Source organism: Lycorma delicatula, chromosome 4 (genome assembly GCF_047948215.1).
Source record: "Lycorma delicatula isolate Av1 chromosome 4, ASM4794821v1, whole genome shotgun sequence".
In the NCBI taxonomy this organism is placed as follows: domain Eukaryota; kingdom Metazoa; phylum Arthropoda; class Insecta; order Hemiptera; family Fulgoridae; genus Lycorma; species Lycorma delicatula.
In genome coordinates, this window is record NC_134458.1 from 47,669,710 (window position 1) to 47,691,899 (window position 22,190).

General features: G+C 28.4%; 1 protein-coding gene across 5 annotated transcripts in view; it reads left to right on the forward strand.

The window, feature by feature from the left end:
* Positions 1 to 22,190, forward strand: part of rhea (Talin_middle and talin-RS domain-containing protein rhea) — a 345,464-nt gene that overhangs the window by 210,941 nt on the left and 112,333 nt on the right. For all 5 annotated transcript variants that reach the window (XM_075362858.1, XM_075362859.1, XM_075362857.1 and 2 more), the window contains 4 exons: positions 3,053 to 3,129; positions 4,218 to 4,309; positions 9,860 to 9,948; positions 20,455 to 20,598. In XM_075362858.1, coding sequence (XP_075218973.1) covers positions 3,053 to 3,129; positions 4,218 to 4,309; positions 9,860 to 9,948; positions 20,455 to 20,598 — 402 coding nt within the window. The remainder of the gene's footprint in view (positions 1 to 3,052; positions 3,130 to 4,217; positions 4,310 to 9,859; positions 9,949 to 20,454; positions 20,599 to 22,190) is intronic.

A 22,190-nucleotide genomic window follows, 5' to 3' on the forward strand; every position in this document is an offset into this window, starting at 1 on the left:
GAGTTGGAAATGCTTTTATTAAATGAATAATGGGTAAACATGTTATGTGTATGTATGAATATTCTATAATTGCAAAATTATTGATATGTCTAGAAACAAGTATTTTTATTGGTAGGATATTCATCTTTACAATTGATATGAAAAAAATATCTTTGGATTAAATTTACTACTCAGCTGGGTAGAAAAATATTGATAGAACAAGATTACATAATTACTTACCAGTTTATAGACTTTTACGAGTAATACGAGACGTGAATTTTAATTGTGTGATCTACCTTGATAAAATATGGATGATTGCTGGGCAGTTTTAGATGATTCTAAGTCAGGAACTGTGTGCTAGTGCCAATTGATTAGGCAGAAGGCTAACTAACGCTTACCTTAACGGGCAAATCCCAGGGGTTCGTTTAGGTAAAATGTTTTCTAAAATTTAAAATCTTATTAAAGAATATTACTGAAAATTCAATAGTACTAATGGGCAGTACACAGTATCATTTGATTACAGCAGAACTCTAAGAATGGTTTAAAAGAAAGAAAAAGGAATGAATTTCTAACTGCTAACTTCTTTTTATTTTTTTTTAACTAGAAAAAAATCATAGTATTCCACCAGAATATAAAGAAAGGTTGAGTTGATAGCGCTAGTGAAAGCTTTATAAAGAACATTTTCTTGTTTACATTGTTGATAAATTGGCTGAAAGTTAACAGTTATAAGATCACCTGATCGATTACCTCTATATGTCATGTGATCATTATTTTTATGGTTCTGAGCTTATATGGTTCGTGATAAAAAAATTGAGATCAATTGAAGTTAAAAATTTAATAAATGAAGCCATAATAAGAATTACCGAACTGAAGAAAATTAGAATAATTTAATTGAATGCACCAAGGCAGTCATTTTATTTAATTATCAAATAAAAGAATTTGAACAAAATTATTATTGTTCAGTTGTGTATATTAATATCGATTATATTATTATTATTCAAATAAAGATAAAGTTTATAATGTCATTTGAAGCCTAATACATTGAATTTGTAATTATTTATTTCTTAGTTTTCTATTGTAAAAAAAAAATCTTATACAGGGAGCGGCAGAAATAACTCCCCAGTTTGAAGGGCTAATAAAAAAATACGCAATAGATTTTAGTCAAACTTTTTTATACCATAATAAGAATTATCATTGCCATTTATTGTATATCTAAATGATTAAAGTTTCAGTTACTTAAAAATAATATCATTTAAATGGCGATCGTCATTGTCTATACACAACTGAAGCCTCACTTGGAAATTGTGCATTGCTCTCGTCGTCATCTCTTGTGGAATTTCCGCGATTTCGTGTCGGATAGCAGCTTTGAGTTCGTCGGTTGTCCTCGGTTTGTTTTTGTAGACTTTACTCTTTAAGTAGCCCCATAAAAAGAAGTCACAAGCAGCAAGATCGGGTGAACGAGCTGGCCACGGCATGTTACCTCGCAGTGAGATTAAACACTCTGGAAACATTTGTCTTAGGACTTCCATAGATTGTCTTGCTGTGTGAGCGGTTGCACCATCCTGTTGATACCATACAACATGATTTCCAATTTCATTCAGTTTCGGCTTCAGGAAGTTGTTTAGCATGTGTACATAACGTTGATACGTAACTGTAACTGTTCGCCCTTCCTCCTCAAAAAAATACAGGCCTATGATTCCAAAGTCTGCTACAGCTCACCAAACTGTAACATGTTGGCTATGGTGAGGTCGCTCATGCAGTTGTCTAGGATTATTTTCTGCCCGATAATGAAAATTTGGCTTATTGACATAACCTGATAAATGAAAATGTGCTTCGTCAGATGAGAGTACAACTACATTGTTTAGAACATTTTCAAGGATAGCGTGACAAGATGCAATACGACTGGCCCAATCACGTTCACTAAGTTCCTGCACAACCATTATTTTATACAGGTGGAAGTGCAGGTCTTGGTGTAAAATTCTTCTCACTGTTCGATCAGATATTCCCAAACTGGCAACGTGCCTATGGGCTGGACGCCTTGGAGATCATGTAACTGCTTGCTGGAGTAGTTGAACGTTCTGTGGAGTTCGAACGCTGCGAGGTCTACCTGGCGGTGGTTTTTTATAGCCGAACTCGTAACTCTAAAATTTCTAACCCTTGTTAGAATGGTTTTCCTGTCAGGGATTGCACCGTGTCGACTTATCCCGAAGTGTGTACAAAATAATCGCTGCGTACAGATTACAGAATCACCATTTTTAAAATAAGTTTCGATGACGAACGCACGATTTTTACCGCTCTACGCCATGTTAGCGACTGAAAATTGCAACACCAGACATGCACTATGGAACCAGTCCGGACCCGCCTACTACCACTAGCGCTGAGCTACGACAGTGGCAAATTCGGGAGTTATTTCTGCCGCTCCCTGTATAATACATCAAATTTTAAAATTAAATTGATATGGTTTTAAAATATATATTTGTAGATCATGCTATGAGAATATTGTACGTAAGTTTATGTAAGTGTTGAAACTTCATATTAAGAAGAAAAACTGTATCATATATAGGTTGAGCTTTCAGGATCTCATTTATTTTATCTGCAGGTCCAGATGTTGTTTTATGTTTATTGTAAATAAAGGGTGATGCATATATTTGGGCCAGTATGGTATTTCTTTTAGTATTTGTAATTGTCATGTCTGTTTTGTTTCATTTCCCCATTGTTTCCTTATATTTTTTTCTTTGGATGTTCTTTCCAGTTTTTTTTTATCATTGTCTTGGTCGTGCTATAATTTTCCATACTATCTATACTAATTACATGTAATGATGTAATTACACTTGAGTTTGTTGTCAAACTTTGTTTAAATTTGTAAAAATAAGAATTTAGATCTATTTTCTGGAATATCAAAATTAATTTTTATTTTTTATTTCTTATTCAGGTATTGCCTAAATAGCATGGTATTACCTACCTTCAGTTGTTTATTGTTTTGAGTATTTTGAATGTTTATTTACTTTTATTAAAAATTATATATCATTGTTGATAAATACAGTAGAAAAATATATAAACTATTTTATTGCAGAAAAAATCAAAAGACCATTTTGGGATTGAAGGTGATGAAGGATCTACTATGGTAGAAGATAGTGTATCTCCTCTCAAGTAAGTTTTATCTAGTAAAGTTTTTATGATTTAATAGTCACAATAAATTCATTTTTTTTAAATCATCTTTTTATGAAGGGTTTAGACATTAAGTTTTCAAGAAATTTAATAAAAAGAAGCATGTTATCACAAGTATAAAATATATGAAAGTAAATGAGACACGTATACTTGAAATAAAGTGATATTAATTTTTAAATATTAAACAATAAAATTATTTTGTTGTATTTATTGTTTTTAAATAAACTCATTTGAGGAAGTAATGAGCACTAAAAAAATGTTCATGATTATTTATGACAATTTAAAAAAAAAAAAAGCAGGTGATTTGATCTTAAATGTATTTTTCCAACTGTATTTGTATGTAATTTTAATAAATACCTTGTTTTATGTAAGATTCCCCAAAAGAGAACTTTTGACTGTTATTTGTAGAAACATGGTTCTGAACAGTGTTTCCATCATATATTGTCATCTTGTTAACCACAATATTTATGACCTGTAAAATTATGTCGGTATTGGAAGCAGGTTAAGATTTGATGATATGATTTCAGAGGAAAGGCAGGAGTTTTTTTAATGGTTCGTTGTTCCTACATAAGTCTGTAACTAATGAAATATGGCAATGCCAAACCAGTACAATGACGATTGATCCTGGGACCAAACGATCATGTGTGTCAGTTGGTTTCTCTACCAATTGAGCTAGTGGAATGAAAAATTTTAATAAAATTTTTATTCATTTCTGTTTTATTATTTTATCTTGATTATTAACCAAACACTAATTTTGAATTTGAATTCTTTTTAAGTATTGCAGTTTGAATTGGAGTTATTCATTATGTATGTGTGTAAGATTTTTTTTGTATATGTTTAAATATTTCAAATCAAATTATTTAACCATTTTATCTTTTCATGGGTTATATAATATTTGTTTGTCGGATTTTTTTTTTGTATATATGATTTGTTATGAGATCAATAGTTGAGTTATTCAATTATTCAAGTGATTTTATGTGTTCTGAATTGGATTTATGAAAATCCTACCAGTTATGTTATATTAACATAAATATAACTTAATTTTAATTGATATATTGTTGCGTTTTCAGAGCAACAATTCTGCAACATGAGAGCAGCCGTATTGGAAAAGTTAATACAGAATCTGTCGCAAAACCTGCTATTATGAGGGCTGGTGCTGATGGTGTGTATCTTTGTAATTGTTTAAATATTATATAATTTAAAATAAAAATCTAAATATGTGTTGATACCATGATTTAGTTGAATCTTGATAGTCATGCTTACCACCAACAATATTAAAAAATAAATCGCATGAAAGGATCAATAACTAGGGAAAACCTACATGAGACAATCATCAATAAAAAATTAATTGAAAAGAAGTTGATGTATTCCACATTAATATGAAAATTCAGGTTTTATGTAAATAATATTACTTAAAAACTAATCAACAAAATAGTAGTTTGTTTTTTGTTAACAAAATAATTAAATTTTCAAAAATTCAAATTAAAAGATAATTTCTTTAATATTGGTGTAAATATTAAAATAAATATAACCCAAGAATTTATTAATTTTACCTGTGACAATGATTGAAAAAATTATATAATAAAAGTAAAATTAGATCATAAAAAAAAATGTTAAAAATTTACTAACATTTTTAAAATTCCCTTTTTAGTATATTATATTAATTTGGTTTTCCCCTTACATAAATTAATTCTAAATAGGAAGGATAGTTTTTCTTTCTAATGGATAAATCTGTGATAAAATGCATTTCTTGGTTAAGTTTTATGAAATGCCCATTAAAACAGTAATAAATAAACAATAGAAATCAAACAGTAAAAGATGTGAGGTACACTGACTAACTTAATAAAAGCTCTTAATGAAACAAATTATTTTACACAATATTTTTTAAATAAGTCTGTTAATAATTAGAAAAAATGTTGTAGGCCTAGTATTTAAGAGATAGTCAATAAATATAATTAATGTTTGATTACATCAAAAAATTCATAGAGATAAAGAAATATTTCATTTGTCATTTATACACAGTACAGCAGTATTTCTTAAACTATCTTAAATTGTAATAATAAATCATTCCTTGTAGTTATAAATCACAGTAATAAATTATAATCCATTTAAAAAAAGAATTATGAGTCAGATTTGACAAAATAAATGAGTATATTACAGAAACCAGGACGACTCATTAATATATCATTAGGATTGCATGAATCATAGTGAACTACAAGTTAAAGTAAGCAAATGGGTTAAATCAATTTGATTTTTTTTCAAATGATGAAAAATAAAAATAATTTACCCAAAAAATTAGAAAAATATTTACAAATTTAATTTAAAAAATCTTAATTCATAAAATGATGACTCTCAAAACAGTTCATGAACATAAAATATTAAAATTGTTAAGAGTTTTGAGAAAATTCGATTATCCCAGCTACACTAAAATTCTATTATCCCAGTGTTCCAGTTTAGTAAAAAAAATTTACGATATTAGTTCATTATCAGACGAAGGGATTTGATAGTTTTTTAAAAAAAAAGCAAAGAATTATATTAATAATATATTTAAATTGTAATAAATAAGACTTATAAATTATAAGTGTGCTTAGCAATTTGATATGTATTGTTTGTTTAATTATACTGTATTTAGTGGTTCATTTATTAATATTATTTATCATGGTATTTGGTTTTCATTAAAAAAAACAAATATATACATATATAAAATATATACATACGCACACATAAAATTATCAGGTGACTTGGACCATACTCCTAAGATTTGTAGTAAAATGTGGCATTACTACCAAGTTTTTATATAAATGTCTTAACTATAATTTGCACATAAAATGTATAATGAGATTATTCTCTACCCTGTTTGAAATACTGAAGAGTCCTTTTTGAAGATATGAGAATTGTTTTCAGAATTTATTTTTCAAAGCGTATTTAGAATTTTTTAAAAGAAGTTTTTCTATATCTTAAAAAAAAATCATTTCTCAATTACAGCCTGTAACTCAACATTTTTTAAACGTCAAAGTTGATAAAAAACTTCATGTCTCTGAAAAAACTACCAAGATGAACTACACATAATAAAATATTTAGCTGTCATGGATTCAGTATAATACTCAAACAAACTTTTCCACAAATTCAGTGCAAAAACAAAATAGGACAGACAAAAACAAAAAATTTGTTACACTCTCTTAAACAAGTTTAAAAAAGTGTGACATAATTATAATAATCTTGCCTACAATATTACGTACAGAATAATGAATTAAACAAAATTTACAATATCAGGCAAAAATTCACACAAATTATCTAATTCATTTGATTTTCATAGGGTTTACAAATTTGGCTGATCAGATTTTAATAATGCATAGTAAAACCTGGACTAATTTTTTACAATGATACAGAGAACATATAAAAGCACTTCACTGATGAATCCATTTTTGCATCACCTCATTGAAACGATTCACATATTCCTAAACATCAATAAAACTAAAAAAAAATCTTGCATGCAAATGAAAAAGGATGCAAATTTGATACAAACAACTTGAAATTTCTAAAAGTATGAAAATAAACAAACAATGTGCTAAAAAGACAAACACAATTTTAAATTTCACCCCCCGCAATCACTCCCTCTCACTGATTATATAAACAAAAAAAATCTTTCAAAACTTGTAAATGTCAGCCCTCAACATTCTGTTTCCAGCAGGAGTCCTCTGAATAAGAAAAAAGTAGATTTTTTTCTTATAAATTTAGTTTTTAAAAATGGATTGTAGTTTATTTTTAAAACATGGTATGTCGTGGATATCAAAGTTCAAAGTTTACAGCTGTTATTTTGTTGCTTAAATTTTATCAAACAATAGAAATGTCTTTTAAAAAACTTATTGATTGTTTGTGTTGCTTGTAGAACAAACTAAGATTTTTACTGCATAGTATGAAGGGTATCTTCATCGTAGTTATTCGCTCATAGCTCTAAAGTTGTTATTTACAGATTTGTGAATAAACAATTGTGCATTTAATTTTACTGTCATTGAAGGATTATAATTGCTATGATTTGTTAGTAAAATTAGCTTCATACTAGTAAAGTAGTGGTTGGCAATTTTAATAATATATGAAATAACAACATATCACATTTGTGTTCAGGTGAAGCAGATTTGCTACCGTGCCCTAAATGTCATCTATTCACTTGTAATTTGGTCATTTCAAATATTGTAAATTGTACTTTTAGGTTTTACAAGATTGCATGTACCTGACTGAATTTTGTTGCTATTTATAAGTTTGATTTTAATTCTATGCATGACTGCCTCAGTATTTTATTTATAAATTTGTTCTAAATTATGATTTTTATGTACATAATTATTATTTCTTTTAAAGCCATTGTTACTACTCTTATTATACGCATCATCAAAACATTTCTAATTACCTGTGTTCCAGCTTCTCCTCCTTGATTGTCAAATGACCTTTTTTCTGCTTCTTCCAGTTTTGTTTTATTCATCCTCAATTTTTAATTCCTTTTGTCTTCATATATCCTTGTAGCATAGCTCTCTCCATTAATATTTTTTGTTTTTAGAATTATTTTCTTCTTTCTTATACCTTGATTCCTTTTTACTATTTTTAACCACACTCCTGACAATCTGCTTTTGTGTGATCTTTCTGCTTTCTGAATTGTTCTTCTTTGGTTAGGTTAGGTTATTGGTTAAACAGATATATGTCAATTATGAAATTACTCCTTGTGGCTGTGAGATTGCAGTTTGTTATATTTTTTTAAATTATTTTTTTATTAATGATACATTATGGAATACTACATTTAAATAAGCTTAATTTTCTTTTGCGCAAAATCAGAATTTGTTCTAAATTCATCTTAATTATTTACAGCATTTTACCATTACTATGGGTTGACAAAAGTTTTATTTAATTTGCTGTAGTACTGCGGTTTATATTTCTAATGATTTTCTGTAATGTAAATTCTGCAACCTTTTGTGAATGAAGATGTAACTGGCTATATTGTTAAAATGTTTTTTTTTAATAGCCATATTAGTATATTTTCTTTATGTAACTATATCATTTACTTAAGTGTTAAGTTTCCACATAAATAAAAAGAATTTAATTTTGCTAGTATGTCTATGTATTTGTTTTTCTGCAGTTTTTAGTCACAGTTCAACTGTTTTAATGGATATGAATTTTATTGTAAATATGTGAAGAATTTTTTTTTCATTTATTGTATTGTATATACAGATTGTTTTTATTGTGTTAATAAGTCTTTAAGTACTTTTGTTTTGTAATTTTTCATATAAAGTTTTATATTAAGTGTATCATACAGGATGTAAAAAAAAGAATATCACTGTTTTAAAGCGATTTAATATCTCTTAACTTTGATTTACAGTAATGAATCACAAATAAAATGAAATATAAATTCTTATAGTTTTTCCTTGCAAGTGTTCAATGTAAGCACCTTTATTATGTAGCACACTTCCAACAGATAGGAGAGTTGGTTTCATATTTTAACCAGCATGTCTGGAGTAAAGGAAGCGACAGCTTCTTTCATATCTGTGCTTCAAATTGGTTGGATCAGTAGGTGGCAGAGGCACATATACAAGGTTCTTTATGAAACCCCAAAGGGAAAAAAATATGGGGTCAGATCAGGTGATCTTAGAGGCTGCCACAAACAAGTTCTGTTATCAGGTCCTTGGTGATTGTTGAGGAAAACATCATTCAACTAATTCTGTACAGTTTTAGTTATAGCAGTGAGGAGCTGCATCATCTTATTGCCAAATAAAATTCTCTGGTTCATCTTGCAGTTGAAAAAAGAGCCATGTATGAAACATATCCAAATAAACAACTTCTTTAAAAAAAAATAATGGCCTGTGAACTTGCCATCAAGATATTGCACAACAGAAATCATTTAATTTTGGGGAATCTCTTTCACGTTGTAAGAATTCACAGGGATTTTCTTGCCCCCTTAGACATGGTCATTATGTATGCTAAATTTTCCACTAAGTTGAAATGTTGACTCATCCCTAACACCATATGATCAAGAAAGTTATCATCATGCTGCAACATTTTGATTGCAAAGTTGGCACGCACAGTATAATTGATAGGTTTCAAAACCTGTAATGGCTGTAAACATTATATAGACGGTTATGTGTTTCCTTAAAACATTCTAGTGTCATAACTATTGCTAGTTCATAGCTGGTCTTCCTAACAGATTCGTTAAGTCTACACAGGGAACACTGAAAGACTTTCTGACACATTCAATATTTTCTTCTGTACTCTTGGTTGTCGTGTACTTTTCCCTTTACACAGACTTCTGGTTGTTTTAAACTGATAATGCCATCGACAAATGTTATATACTCAGAAGATCATAAATCAACTTTCTACGAAACGCATGTTGAACTGTAACTACAGTCACATTTAGCAAACTACAAAACAGAAGGTTTTCTGTTCAGGAGTCACCTTCTTTGTTAGTGATGCTGTCAAGAGGAAAGATAGGGAATAATCTACGGTCATGCATGCAACTAAAACTGCCCTTTTTGCTCTTTGATTCCAGTCTTAAATCAACATTGTATACCTCATTCAAGGGATGTTATAACAAATTAAAACCCTGATATTCTTTTTCATACAACCAGTATAATAATTTTTTGTAGTTTGTCTGTTTTTTTTTGTTTTTTTTTTATTATGTATAATTGTAAAATTAAATGTGAATAGTTTGAAATGCTGAGTTGCTTTGTAGGAGCACGACCTTATGGCATGGGTCATGTGGGAGGCGCACAGTACACTACTATCAGTGGTCAAGTGAACATTGCACATTCTCCACCAACGGTAAGCATGCCAAAACAGTGTTAGCTGTACAGAATTGCATACAACATTCATGTCATTTATGTCACTGTTATTTTTTTTTCTTTATACATACCCTTTTTATAATACCTAAATTATAGAATTAGTTTTTCAAATAGTAGATTTGATTGCTGTAAATATTACCACTTATAAGTTCTTTTTTGTATTGCATTTCAAGATTCTTTTATTACTTTAAGTGTTTTAAATGTGTTTTTGATACTTTGTTAGTGGATGGGAGATCCTGTAGTGTAATATTTTTGAGGTTAATTCGTTTATTCTTGGTGTATTAGTATCCCTCTTTAGTATATTCCTTACCTTGCAGTTGTAGGTGTAGAACGTAATGTAATTTTAATTTTTAATATGTTGTGATTGTAATATACTAATTACAGGTTGGTTCTATTATATACTTTGTAACTATGTTCCATACAATTTGTGCTGTATTATGTGTTGTTTTCCTTTTGTTTACGTTTCATAACATTCTTTTTTGGATGTATGAAAGGGAAATTCAGTATTATGTGTATAAGAGCATTAATAATAATTATATTGTTGAAAATTAATGTTGATTATTTACATAGTAACATTTGTAAAAATAGAAAGATTTATATAGTTATCAGTGGTGTAATAATAGTTAATATATGGCTAAACAATCCATGAATGTTTCTTAATTTGACTCTAATTAATGAAAACAATAGTGTATTTATGCAAGAATTGATTTCTTAAACAGTGAAAACTGCCAAAATACATTCAGTAGTCATTACATCATGGTCATAAACATTAGGGAGTATGTCCAGTAACTTCCAGATTAAATTGTTGAAGCTTTTGTAGCTTGGTTGTACTTTTCTTCTTTTGTGACTTTTAAAAAGCATATTTAGTATAACTTAATTATTGAATTTCTTTTCTAAGTGTATTGCTTAGCATATTTTACAAATATTTTAAGTTGTATCTGCTTTTTTAAAATTAAAAAAAGTTTTAAAATGAATATCAAAAAGTACAGTAGGTGGTTCCTTTTAATAGAAATAATTTTTATTTTTGTAGAGTGGTGGTGGCCCTGCATGATTTCATGTTATTAAATGATTTTTGTAAAACTAGATTATAACATTGCTATAAATAAACATATATATACATGGTTAAATTCATATACACCATGTCACAGAATTGGATGAATACTAGTATTATTAATTTTACATATAATTATAACAAAAAAAAAACCAACAAAAAAACATCTTTGCCAGAATCTGGTAAAGTATTGTATTTCTATTGTATTTCTTTGTATTTCTATTGTCAAACATTTACATTAGAGTAGACATTTCTGTAGCTGATTTGGACAGGACTGACTAATAGTTGGATAAACAAAAATTTAGTTAATGAAAGATTCATAATAAGTGTTACAAGCAAAGAATAGTCATTCAATTTATTTATTTAGATTATGTTTGTTTCATTAACTGTATTAAAAGTAGCTAGTTCCAAGTATTTAAACATTTTTCTTTTATATATTGCACTATAAGATTGCTTACTTAAATTACACTTTCCAGCACCCAAAATCAAACTCAAACTTTTAATAGATTTCTCTTTATGTAAAATCAGTAATTTCATTATGATTGTTACTTGTAAATCTTTCCACTTATAATTTTATAGCATTTTTATCAGCTGAAAAAATCTTGAAATTTTACTGATGAAGACATCCAACTTAACGTGCTAAATTTTATATATATATTCAAATAACCTGTACAATTCAAAATTTTACCCATGAACATGATTGCTTTTTGATAATATCAGTATGCTGTATAGTATTAAAAAAAAGAAGAAAATCCTTTGACTGTCAGTATTTGCTAAATTCTAGGTAAATTCCTCTTACTGTACAGAAAAACCATGTTTAGATAATTTTAATTTTGAAGGATTAGACTTAAACCAGAATAAAGTAGTTACTTATAAGCAAAAAGAGAGTAGTGAAATATAGTGATCCCTAGTTATTATGTAATGAGTATATTAATTAAAGTTCAGATATGGAGACCATGTTACTTAATTTTCATACTTTAATGGTATTAAAATTTCTGTTAGAAATTTTACCATTATTATTGATTACCAGTAACATTGACTGGTTCAGTCAATGATTTCAGCAGATCATAATATTGCTTGGTTTTCTGACAAATACACTTTGATGATTGTTTGATTTTATCAATGAATTGTTTTTGTAGCACATTTGTTACAAAATAGTAATAGAGAGAAGAAGTTTATGCAACACACTCTGACCTGCTTTCCTGTGGATTAAAATGATATTAAGTAAACTTAACAAAACAATTTACAGGGGTGCACTTGAAAATTTTCCATTACAGGAACATTTGATTTTATATTACAGCAGATGGCAAGCATTTGGTCCAGAGTCACCAGCGATTGGCTACATGACAGTGTTATAAAAAATGGACATTCATTTAGATCTGCATTTTTATAAAAATGCACTTTTTCTTCTTTGTCAAATGTTTAATTTTTTTGTTAATTTAATTTTTTAACACCTTATTTTGTCACCATTTGCGTGTGGATATCCAAAGCAAGAACCATTTTTGTGTGATCTGATTTCTATAATTTAGGTTACATTTTTTATTGTATCATAATTTGTTAATGACGTTATCAGTATATGTAAAAGTGAAGTGAGGGTTAGGAATCAAAGCAAACAGTTTTAATATCCACAAAAACATTTTAGGAATCAAAGCAAACAGATTTAATATCCACAAAAACATTTAATGCAAGTTCGTACAACTTTATGAACAAAATGTTTTATTAATTGGAAATAGTCCATATTTGTTATACGCACTGTCCATTGAGGAAATGAATTTGTATCCTCCAAAGTGGTTGGTTTTGCTTGTCTCATTTGGGTATCGTCTACAGACTGGTGTTTTAAAGCCATGTTTTTAAGTATGGTTTTCTGTCTAGCTATCAGTGTTGTGTTTGCTCAGTATTGTATCATATGTTAAAGGCAACAGCAATGCTCTTTGTCAGACATCATTTAAGGAAGTTATAATATTTTTCATTAAGTAGTATGATTACAATGAATACTTAATGTTAAAATAAAATATAGGCCAGAATTTAAGTTAAAACAAATTTTATGTGAAAGATCAATTTTATATTTCTCCCAAAAAGCAGTACCAGAATGGCGTTCCGGCACCATTGCACTCCTGACAATATAGGATGAATAATCTTAAAATATTAATTAGTATGGGATTTGCAGTTCATGGATGGATTGGTCATTCCCTATTTCTAAGGCTTCTCTTTTTCTCTATTCTTGTTTTCATCGTAAATTTAAGAAAAACTTCAAGTTTACTCAATATGACAATGGTTACATGTGAAAAAAAGTTCACATGTTTAGCAAACGATAAGCCCCATCTTCTTACAATTCCAGCAACATCTTGCTCATCCTATGCCGTAAGGGTTGGTCATATCAAAAATAGTTTCAAACAAAAGTTTTAGGTAATGTTTAGAGGACTAACGACCACTTTAAACCGATTCAATACTGTGCCTATTAAGGGAGTTATGATTTTTTTTTGTCTTCTAAACCCCATTTTTTCCACCCCTTGGGCCAGTGGTTGGTGATACCAAAAAACTTAGATAAGTTTTAGGCCCTTATCCAAAGAATAGTAGGAACTTTAAACGAATTCAATATTTTACTTATTAAGAAAGTTATAGGGATATTTTGTTTTTTCAAAAAAGCCCCCCCATGGTCCAATCTTGCCCATTAACCAACTCAACCGAGATTTTGGGTCGTTATATTTTATGTATCAATTTGAAAGTAATTTGCACAAAATTATGGCAGTTATCATGTTCACAAGAAAATGAAATATATATATACATATATAAGTTTATATATATATAAATGTATATATAAACTTTTGAACTGATGATGGTTTTGAGGTCTGGGGGATGTGGAAAGCAAAGATATGTTGAAATTTTTCAGGAAGTCAGATCATGTTACCCATTACTTTCTTATGAAATCTACCAAAAAAAATTGTATATTTAGATTGTGACAAATGTACAGTTAAAGAAATCTATTTTTGAAAAATAGCTGCAGTTTTATGATAGTTAAAAGGAAGAAATAGAAAAAATATAAACCATGAACCAGGTAATAAGTATTAAATTACCATATTCATATTGCAACAGCATAAAGAAAACATTACAGCACTTTCAAATCATTAAAAATGTTAAACTACTTACAATCAAAAAACCATTGAAATTGTTCTTTCAGAGTATCTTTTTATGCTGTACTCAACTGAATGAAATAAACTTCACACTTCCACAAATAGAGTATATTAAAATTAAATGGTAAATTTCCAATCACTAATTGGTAAATTAGTAATTTATACATTACTATTATTTATATAAGTACAGCTACTTACGAACACATGCCATTTCTGATTGGACAGATAGTACATAATTGCTATCTGTTGACTGTCCTTTGGTAATTTATTGCTATATTCATTGCTGATAAGAATAAAATTTGTATGTCTCTTGAGTCAGAAAATTATTTCTCAATAAATTGTATGATACATAGAGTGACTGTATTTACCTTATTTTTATTTGGTTTATGTCCTATAAGAATGATTATTCTATAATGTTATGCATCATAAAGTAGACTATTTGTTGAAGAATAAAATTTTACTGAATATTAGATTTAGTATGAAAATGAAAATCAGATATATGTTAAAATTAATAGGTCGTTTACTTTTTATATATTTTAAATTAAAATCTTTCTTGTTATTGTTGATAATAAATCCTTGTAGTTATTTTAATGAAACAGAAATGGAATGTAAGGGTATCGGGGGATATTTTATCCCCCTATTCATCAGAGTACCTTGACATCAGTCCCTTGCTGCTGAGTATTTCTAATTGTTTAGGGGATATTTAATTTTTAGTGACAGTTATATATTTGTTTTTAGTTTAAGATGGGTGGAGTTGGCGGATTGCATTCTAGTCCTTTGTAGGTTGGGTTATTAAGTATTTTATTTGGGTTATTCTTAGGGAGCTTAGCAAGATATTTGTGTCCTCCAGATGCGATTCCCCTTCAGTTCGTCTACTGAGTGTCTTTGGTGGTAGTGCTTTTCAGCCTAGTAGGATTGCGCTTGATCAGGTCCTAGTTTTTGGAGTGTGCAATGCATTTCCTTCACGAAGAGAATCATATATGGTATCAGTAGGCGATTGTCTGACTAATAACTGTATTATTCTAACATCATGTTTGTACGCTATAGTTATGTTTTTTAATGAATTTGTTTACTGAAATTGTTTGTCTGAATTTTTGTAATCTATTGATTTGCCGATTTAGCTGTTTTAGAATCAATGGATGATTCCATCCTTCTTACAGTAAAATCTTGTCTTGTCTTAACTTGGTCTATATAGCTATTATGATTTTGGATTTTATGGTAATTTGTTGTTACTGATTCAGTTTAGAAGAGAAATATGTATTTATTTTAATCGTGGATTAAATTCTGTAAATAGATTTCTTTAAAATCTGATGGTTTTGCAACACCTAGAATGTCACAGGGAAAAGCATCTTAGAAATTAAAGGGTGCAAATTTAATTATAAAATCCCATTAAGCCAAGTCATGTTGTTTAATAAACTGTTTTCCATAATCTCTTATGTTAACTAATGTTGATTGCATCTTCACTACTGATGACCACAAAAGTCTATGCTTTTTGAAATGAAAAAAATCATTGATTTTAAACTTTTTGTGAAGTTTATTGTGAAAATATCTAGTGTTACATCCATTTAATGAAAATGTAAAGCATAGATATATGAATATTGATGCAAGTAAATTTAATTTTTATTCTACCTATAGCTTGGAATAAAACAAAAACATCGACTGAGCCTTGAGAAAACTATTTTGAGACAAATATAAGTTATCGGTTGTTGTGTTTTGCTAGGTGTTAAGTAAGAGGGTCATTAACTTCAATTTTTTAATCTGTTAAGATTGGCTGTTAAAGTTAAGCAGAAATACATGGCCAGTTTAAAACTTGTGTCATAAATCCATATAAAAAATAATATTTATGCGATTATTTATTTTCTATCATTAAAATAATGAAATGAAATTATTTTTTTATGTATATCTATTAGTGACATATTGACTGTTTGTTGTAAAGCAATATTATGTGCAGCAATAAACATAAATTAATCATTATTTTAATATTTTTTTTACTAATTTATTATTCTTGTTTCATGCTGTCTTTTAACATGCTAAGATGATGACAACTACTTTTGGAGCAGAGTAGGTATAGAAATAGCAAGAAACTATATCAGATATTTAATTTTTGTTTTTTATCATTTTATAGTATTTTTATATAAGTACCATAATGTGGAAAAACTAGTTTTAATTTTCTCAAGTCTTGTGTATGCTTTTTATCTTTGTATTGATTTGGTATTCACATTTATTTTTTAGACTATGCCTATAATCATTTTAGTGGCAAACATAAGAGCTAGACTGTGTCATAAGTCTGCAAGTCATAAGCATCTTTTAAAAAAAATAAAAAAATTACAATTAAGTTGTATTAATGCTATAGTGTGTATTAATTTCTTCTTATGAATTTATTATATACATTGTAAACAATCAGTGAATTGCTGATATACTGAGGATGGTTAAAAAAACAAAAATAGTTACAACATTTTGACCATGTAATGTTATTTTTAAATGAGATTATTTTTAGTTATTACAAGTAGAGTATGTTGATATCTTTTTTATCAGGTTGTTACCAAGTCTACCGTGGATTACTGATAAACAATTTTTTTCATTATACAACAATAAGCTAAACCAAATTTTATTATTAAATTTTTTTGAATTTACTTCAAGATGTTTTCTTTTATATTTCCATTGAGTATGTAACCAGTGTTCTGCGTTGGTCAAACAGAATGAAATTTCAAACAAAGATACAATGAATACTTATATGCCCTTCACAGTAACGTAGAGTCAATATTTAGTAATCATTTCATCTACAAAAATGACAAAATTTTGGTATTCTACTTATATACAAGGCATGTTTTTAAAGTAAGTAAATTTGAAATTCCGTTGCTGCTATGCTGCAGTTGGCATTCCACACATGCACACTGTATACCCACTTCTGTTAGCAACCGACAGACGCCATTATGGAAATATTCGACTGTGTTTACGTTAATGAGTATTTAAAATGCCTCTGCTAATGAAGAATCCTGCCAACTGTGAAATATGTAGATTTGTTTTCTTAGTGCTAAAGGGATGAAAGGGGCTGAAATTCTTCATCAGATCAGTGAAGTGTATAAGGAGAAAACATTATGAGCGATGGAATGGTACGAAAATGAGTTAGCGCTTTTAAAGATGGCTGCCAGAATGTTCATGATGAGGAACGGAATAGACGACCTTTTGTCATTACAGAAGATTTGATGCAGAAAGTTGACGAAAAAGTGAGAGAGAACAGACACTTTATGATTTCTTCGGTATCTGAAGAGTTTCCTCAAGTTTCAAGAGTATTGTCTATGAAATTGTGACTGAACACTTAAATTATTGACAATGATGGTGTCAAAGTGGCCGTGTTACAGTGGTTATTGAGTCAGGCGGCAGACTTCTATGATGACTGTGTTCTAAAGCTGGTTGCATGATACAAGGGGCGTAATATTGGTGACAGTTATGTAGAAAACTAGATTAAAGTACAGGCTTTCACGTAAAAATAAAATTGTTAAGAATAGTGTACTTGCTTTTTTTTTTATTTCAAAATGTTACTTACTTTAAAAACATTCCTTGTAGATAGAAGGATCATACGTTAACACACTTGAACATTATGAACATACAAAAACATGCAATAATGATGTACTAAATGAACAGACATGATTCAAATCACACTCATTTTTTATATACTTAACATGTCTGCCTAATTAAAAAAAAAAAAACCAGCTATAATATCAGTATGTTTCACAACACCAGTCACTGATGATAGTTGCAAAAACAACTTTTTGGATCTTCATGAACAAGAATGTAACCATTATTTATTATTCATCAAAGCTAGGATATAATTATTTTTTTAAATTATCATACCCATGCAAAAATAAAGTAGTACATCAGTCACAATATGTAATTTAACTTCTCATTTCTATCTTTATTTAAAAAACTTTGCAAACATAAAAATAATGTTGATTGCACCAGTTTGCATCATCTGACTTCTTAGAAGCCAGTTGTAATATTGGTTATCCACTTAGACTGGGATACATACCCCCTAAATGTATTGTAGCCTTTATGTGGGTGCTATATATAAATAAATTCTCCATAAACTTTGCAATTATTTTTTTTTAGTTTTTCTGATTTTTTTTTGTCATTCAGCCTGATACAGAGTACATATTCAAATACCTAAGAAGCATATATTCTTGTGTTTACAAAGTATATACAAGTATAGTACTGTAAACCTAGTAGTGTGGGAATATAGTTTTTGGAAATGTGTGGTTTGATTTCAAAATGATGTTCTAACAATTATTTGTACTATAGATAAGTTATAAATACAGATATGTTCTTTTAGCTATGGTTGACTAAATTATAATTTTTTGAGCCGTAGTCAATTCTCATTGTAACAGATTTTTATTACTTAACTCTTTTAAGATATTTTAATGAAATCTTTTTTTTTATATGTTTTTTTATAATAGAAAAAAGAATAAAAATAATTATTTATTTTTCAATTTATTTGTTGACTTTTAGAATGGTTTTTGTGCTTTGAGTTATCTATGACTTGGGTTCATCTCTTTACAGACCATTTTGGAAATATATCCTATCCATTGGTTTCTATAAAGAGAATTATGTTGGTCTTAATGTTTGTTGTTACTATCCAGCAATTAAAAATAACTTATGCAACTGTGGGCTCAGAGTCTTAGATTTCACATTTACCATGGAAGCATTTTTTTTACCTTCAGAGCATTACTTTCTTGTCATATTGACATTCTTAACCTGCCTGGGATGGTCCTTAACAAATTAAAGACACAGAACTGAACAGGGTAGTTTTTGAGAGTTCACATGTATGTAGCTGAACTGGTTTGGGAGGGAGGTTATTCTAGCTCTTCTATTAAAAAAAGAATAATAAGCATCCTTATTATTATATAAGGATGATATAATAAGGATGTAATATTAATATAATGATTATAATAAGGAATGATGTAATATCATCCTTATTTATATTATATAAGGATGATTATTATATAAGGATCCTTACTATTATATTAGGAAAATATTCTGCAGATGATTAAATTTCTGTTCATAACAGTTTAGGGATTAAAAATTAATTTAAACATATTTAAATATAACTAGTAGTTGGGTTGGAAAAAAAGAATGTTAGCAAAACAAGATAATTTTAATGATAAAGTAATTATGTTTTCTGGCCAAAAAAGAAGAAAGTTAATTATCCTTTTCTTCGCATTTCCAAAATAAGCTTGACCAGGTGTAATCAGTAATCACCATCTGTATTTTTATCTCATGCTTGTTTGAACACCTCTTTTTTGTTTTTTACTCTCTTTCTTTATCTTATCCAATCATCTCTTTCTAAGTCTACCTTGTTCTTTTATCCTGATCTGAGACATTGACTTTGGTACTCTTTCTTTCTGTTCATTGCATTTGGCCCAACACTTTAATCTCAGTCTTTTATCATTTTGTCAATTCCTTCAATTCATAGCTTTTTTGTGTAACTGTATATAACTTATTCCCTTTAAGTTTTTCTGGGGTATTTTTTAAGAATCCTATTTTGCTCTTTTCTTATATTAATAATATTGAGTTTGTAGAAGGGTATGAGTTAGTGCCTGTCTCAATAAAAATTCCATAAGCTGATAGTGGCTGTAGTGGAAACAAGTTTGAGCTGTATCCTTCTGTTGATATCTACTGTTCTTTAGGGTGATCTCTTCCTTGTTGACAGTAGCTAATAAATACTAATGAGTGACACAGTTTTTTTTTTAATTGCTTAAAATGAAGAATTTTTTAAAAAGTTATTAATTAAAAAAAGTAATTTAATTTTTTTTAAATAGCTAAATTGTACAATCTTTGTGAAAAATTAATTAATTTGTCAGAATATGGAAGATATTTATTAGGAGAAGAATAACAAAGAAACTTTAATAAAAATGATATACCATTGACTATAAAATATATTAATAGAATACTACTCATGTGTTTACTCATTAAATAATTTTGTGAAAATGAAATGTTTCTTGTTACAATTTATTGTCATTTTTAATAATCAAAATGTCTCTACAGTGACTTTGTAATGTCTGTTGAAATTTACTGTATTTTCATACTATTAGAGTTACAAATCTTATTTTATAAGCAAGAACAATATAGTTTGTTTAATTTAGATATTATTTTAACTTTTTATAGAAATGTTAGTTATCTATTTTACTTATATTCTAATAGTACTGTAACTACAGTATTACTATAATGATAACATCAACAACAATAATAATCAAACCGTGTTGAAAATGGTTGGAGTTAAAAGATTGATTAATTTATTTTACTACAGGTTCAACAGACACAAGTTACTAGTGTTTTGACTGAACCACAACGTGCACTACTGAGCACAATAAGTGCTGGTCATCAAGTAATTACCACTGTTGAAAAGGAGCTTATTACGAAAGCGGAAATACCAGAATTGGGAACTGATCCTGTAAGTATTAGATGTTATTGCTATATATTTTTTGTTATGTAATTTAAAGTATTAATGAAATTATTATATAATGTTCTTTTTATTTTACAACTACACTTTATTTTTATTCTGTTAAATTTTTTTGATTTATAAATGTAAAATTTCTTACAAAAATTCATATTTTTCCTTTAATACATTTTTTCAAGTGTAGGATTGAAAGTTAGTTATACTTGTTGGGTTTGTTTATATTTATTTCCAGACTCATTTGACACCCTGAAGTTCATTGCCACTCGTCGCCTTCGTTGCCACTTGTCACTCACCCTGAGTTACAAGCCTGGCGAACTCAGAGTAGTATTAATCCCTTTGGTTATGAATTTGGGGACTAGAGAATCACATAGCAGCTATAATTGCAGCTAGTCGGTGATGATAAAAAAATAAGTACAAAGGGCTTGAAAGCTAAAAATTATAAAAGATCAAACAAAGCACCATCAAATTTTAACTATGTAATTTGTAAAGGAAAAAAATGAGAAATTAAGTATTTTTAATTTATGTAACTGGTCAAAATGAGATTTTTCAATAATAAAAGTATATCATTGGAAAATTTGGAAATTAGCAACTTGGTTCAATGATTTCAAACAGTAACTAAAGTCATAGAAAATAAGAGTACGCATACAAGAAAAATTCAAATATTCACAGATATCATTTCCCAAATTATTCTAAGATAATCTTAGAAACAGTCATAAAAGAAGAGTTGGATTCAATAGGTCTCTAATAAATTATAAATACTATGATACTGATAAAGTATTCTGTGGTTGTAAAACATTGCATTATTAATCTGTGGGCGGTTTAATTAATTCCTGCTTGGAGCAGGAATAGTTCCTGAACAATTAAATATAAATCAGAATTAAATAAATAATGATAAAAGACTTTCAATAAAGGCAATGGTAAAATGACAGTAGATAATTTGTGACTTGTAAAGTTTGCTTTTTACTTTCCAAGAGAATTTTTAAACAGTACTGTAGTTGGTTAGAATCATCTATGATAATATATTTGTAGTAGAACAGCATGAGTTCAAAAAAGGGAAATATACAAAAAATTCAGTATAACTGAAACTTTTTTAGAACAACTCTGACATTTTAAATTATAGTGCTATTTAATATGATGGAGTAGATAGCTGGGAATGGTGGATATACCACAAAGCAGAAAGTAACATTATTATGTTTGTTTATGATAATTAGATTTGAGACATGTATTTATTATTAAAACATAGTCACTGTGTAATGAAATAATACATAAAATTAAAGAAATTATGGAAAACCTTTTTTTTTAATATGTCAAAGTTTTTTATATTTAAATCTGTATTTATTTTAGATAGTTTTTTCATCAAAGTAATTCATTTTGATGTTTTTAGAATAAAGATTAGAATTCAAAAATGACTTTGTTATTTCAAAACAACAAAGCTATTTGCTGTTTGAAGTGGTTACTTTCCTTTCAAAACTGTAAAAAATTGACTGCAGTCTATAATAATACATGTACTCTCTTCCTCTCATTGTTTGGTTAAATTCCCTGCCATCTTTGTGATTTTAAACTTGTGGAACCAATTGTTTCTGTTT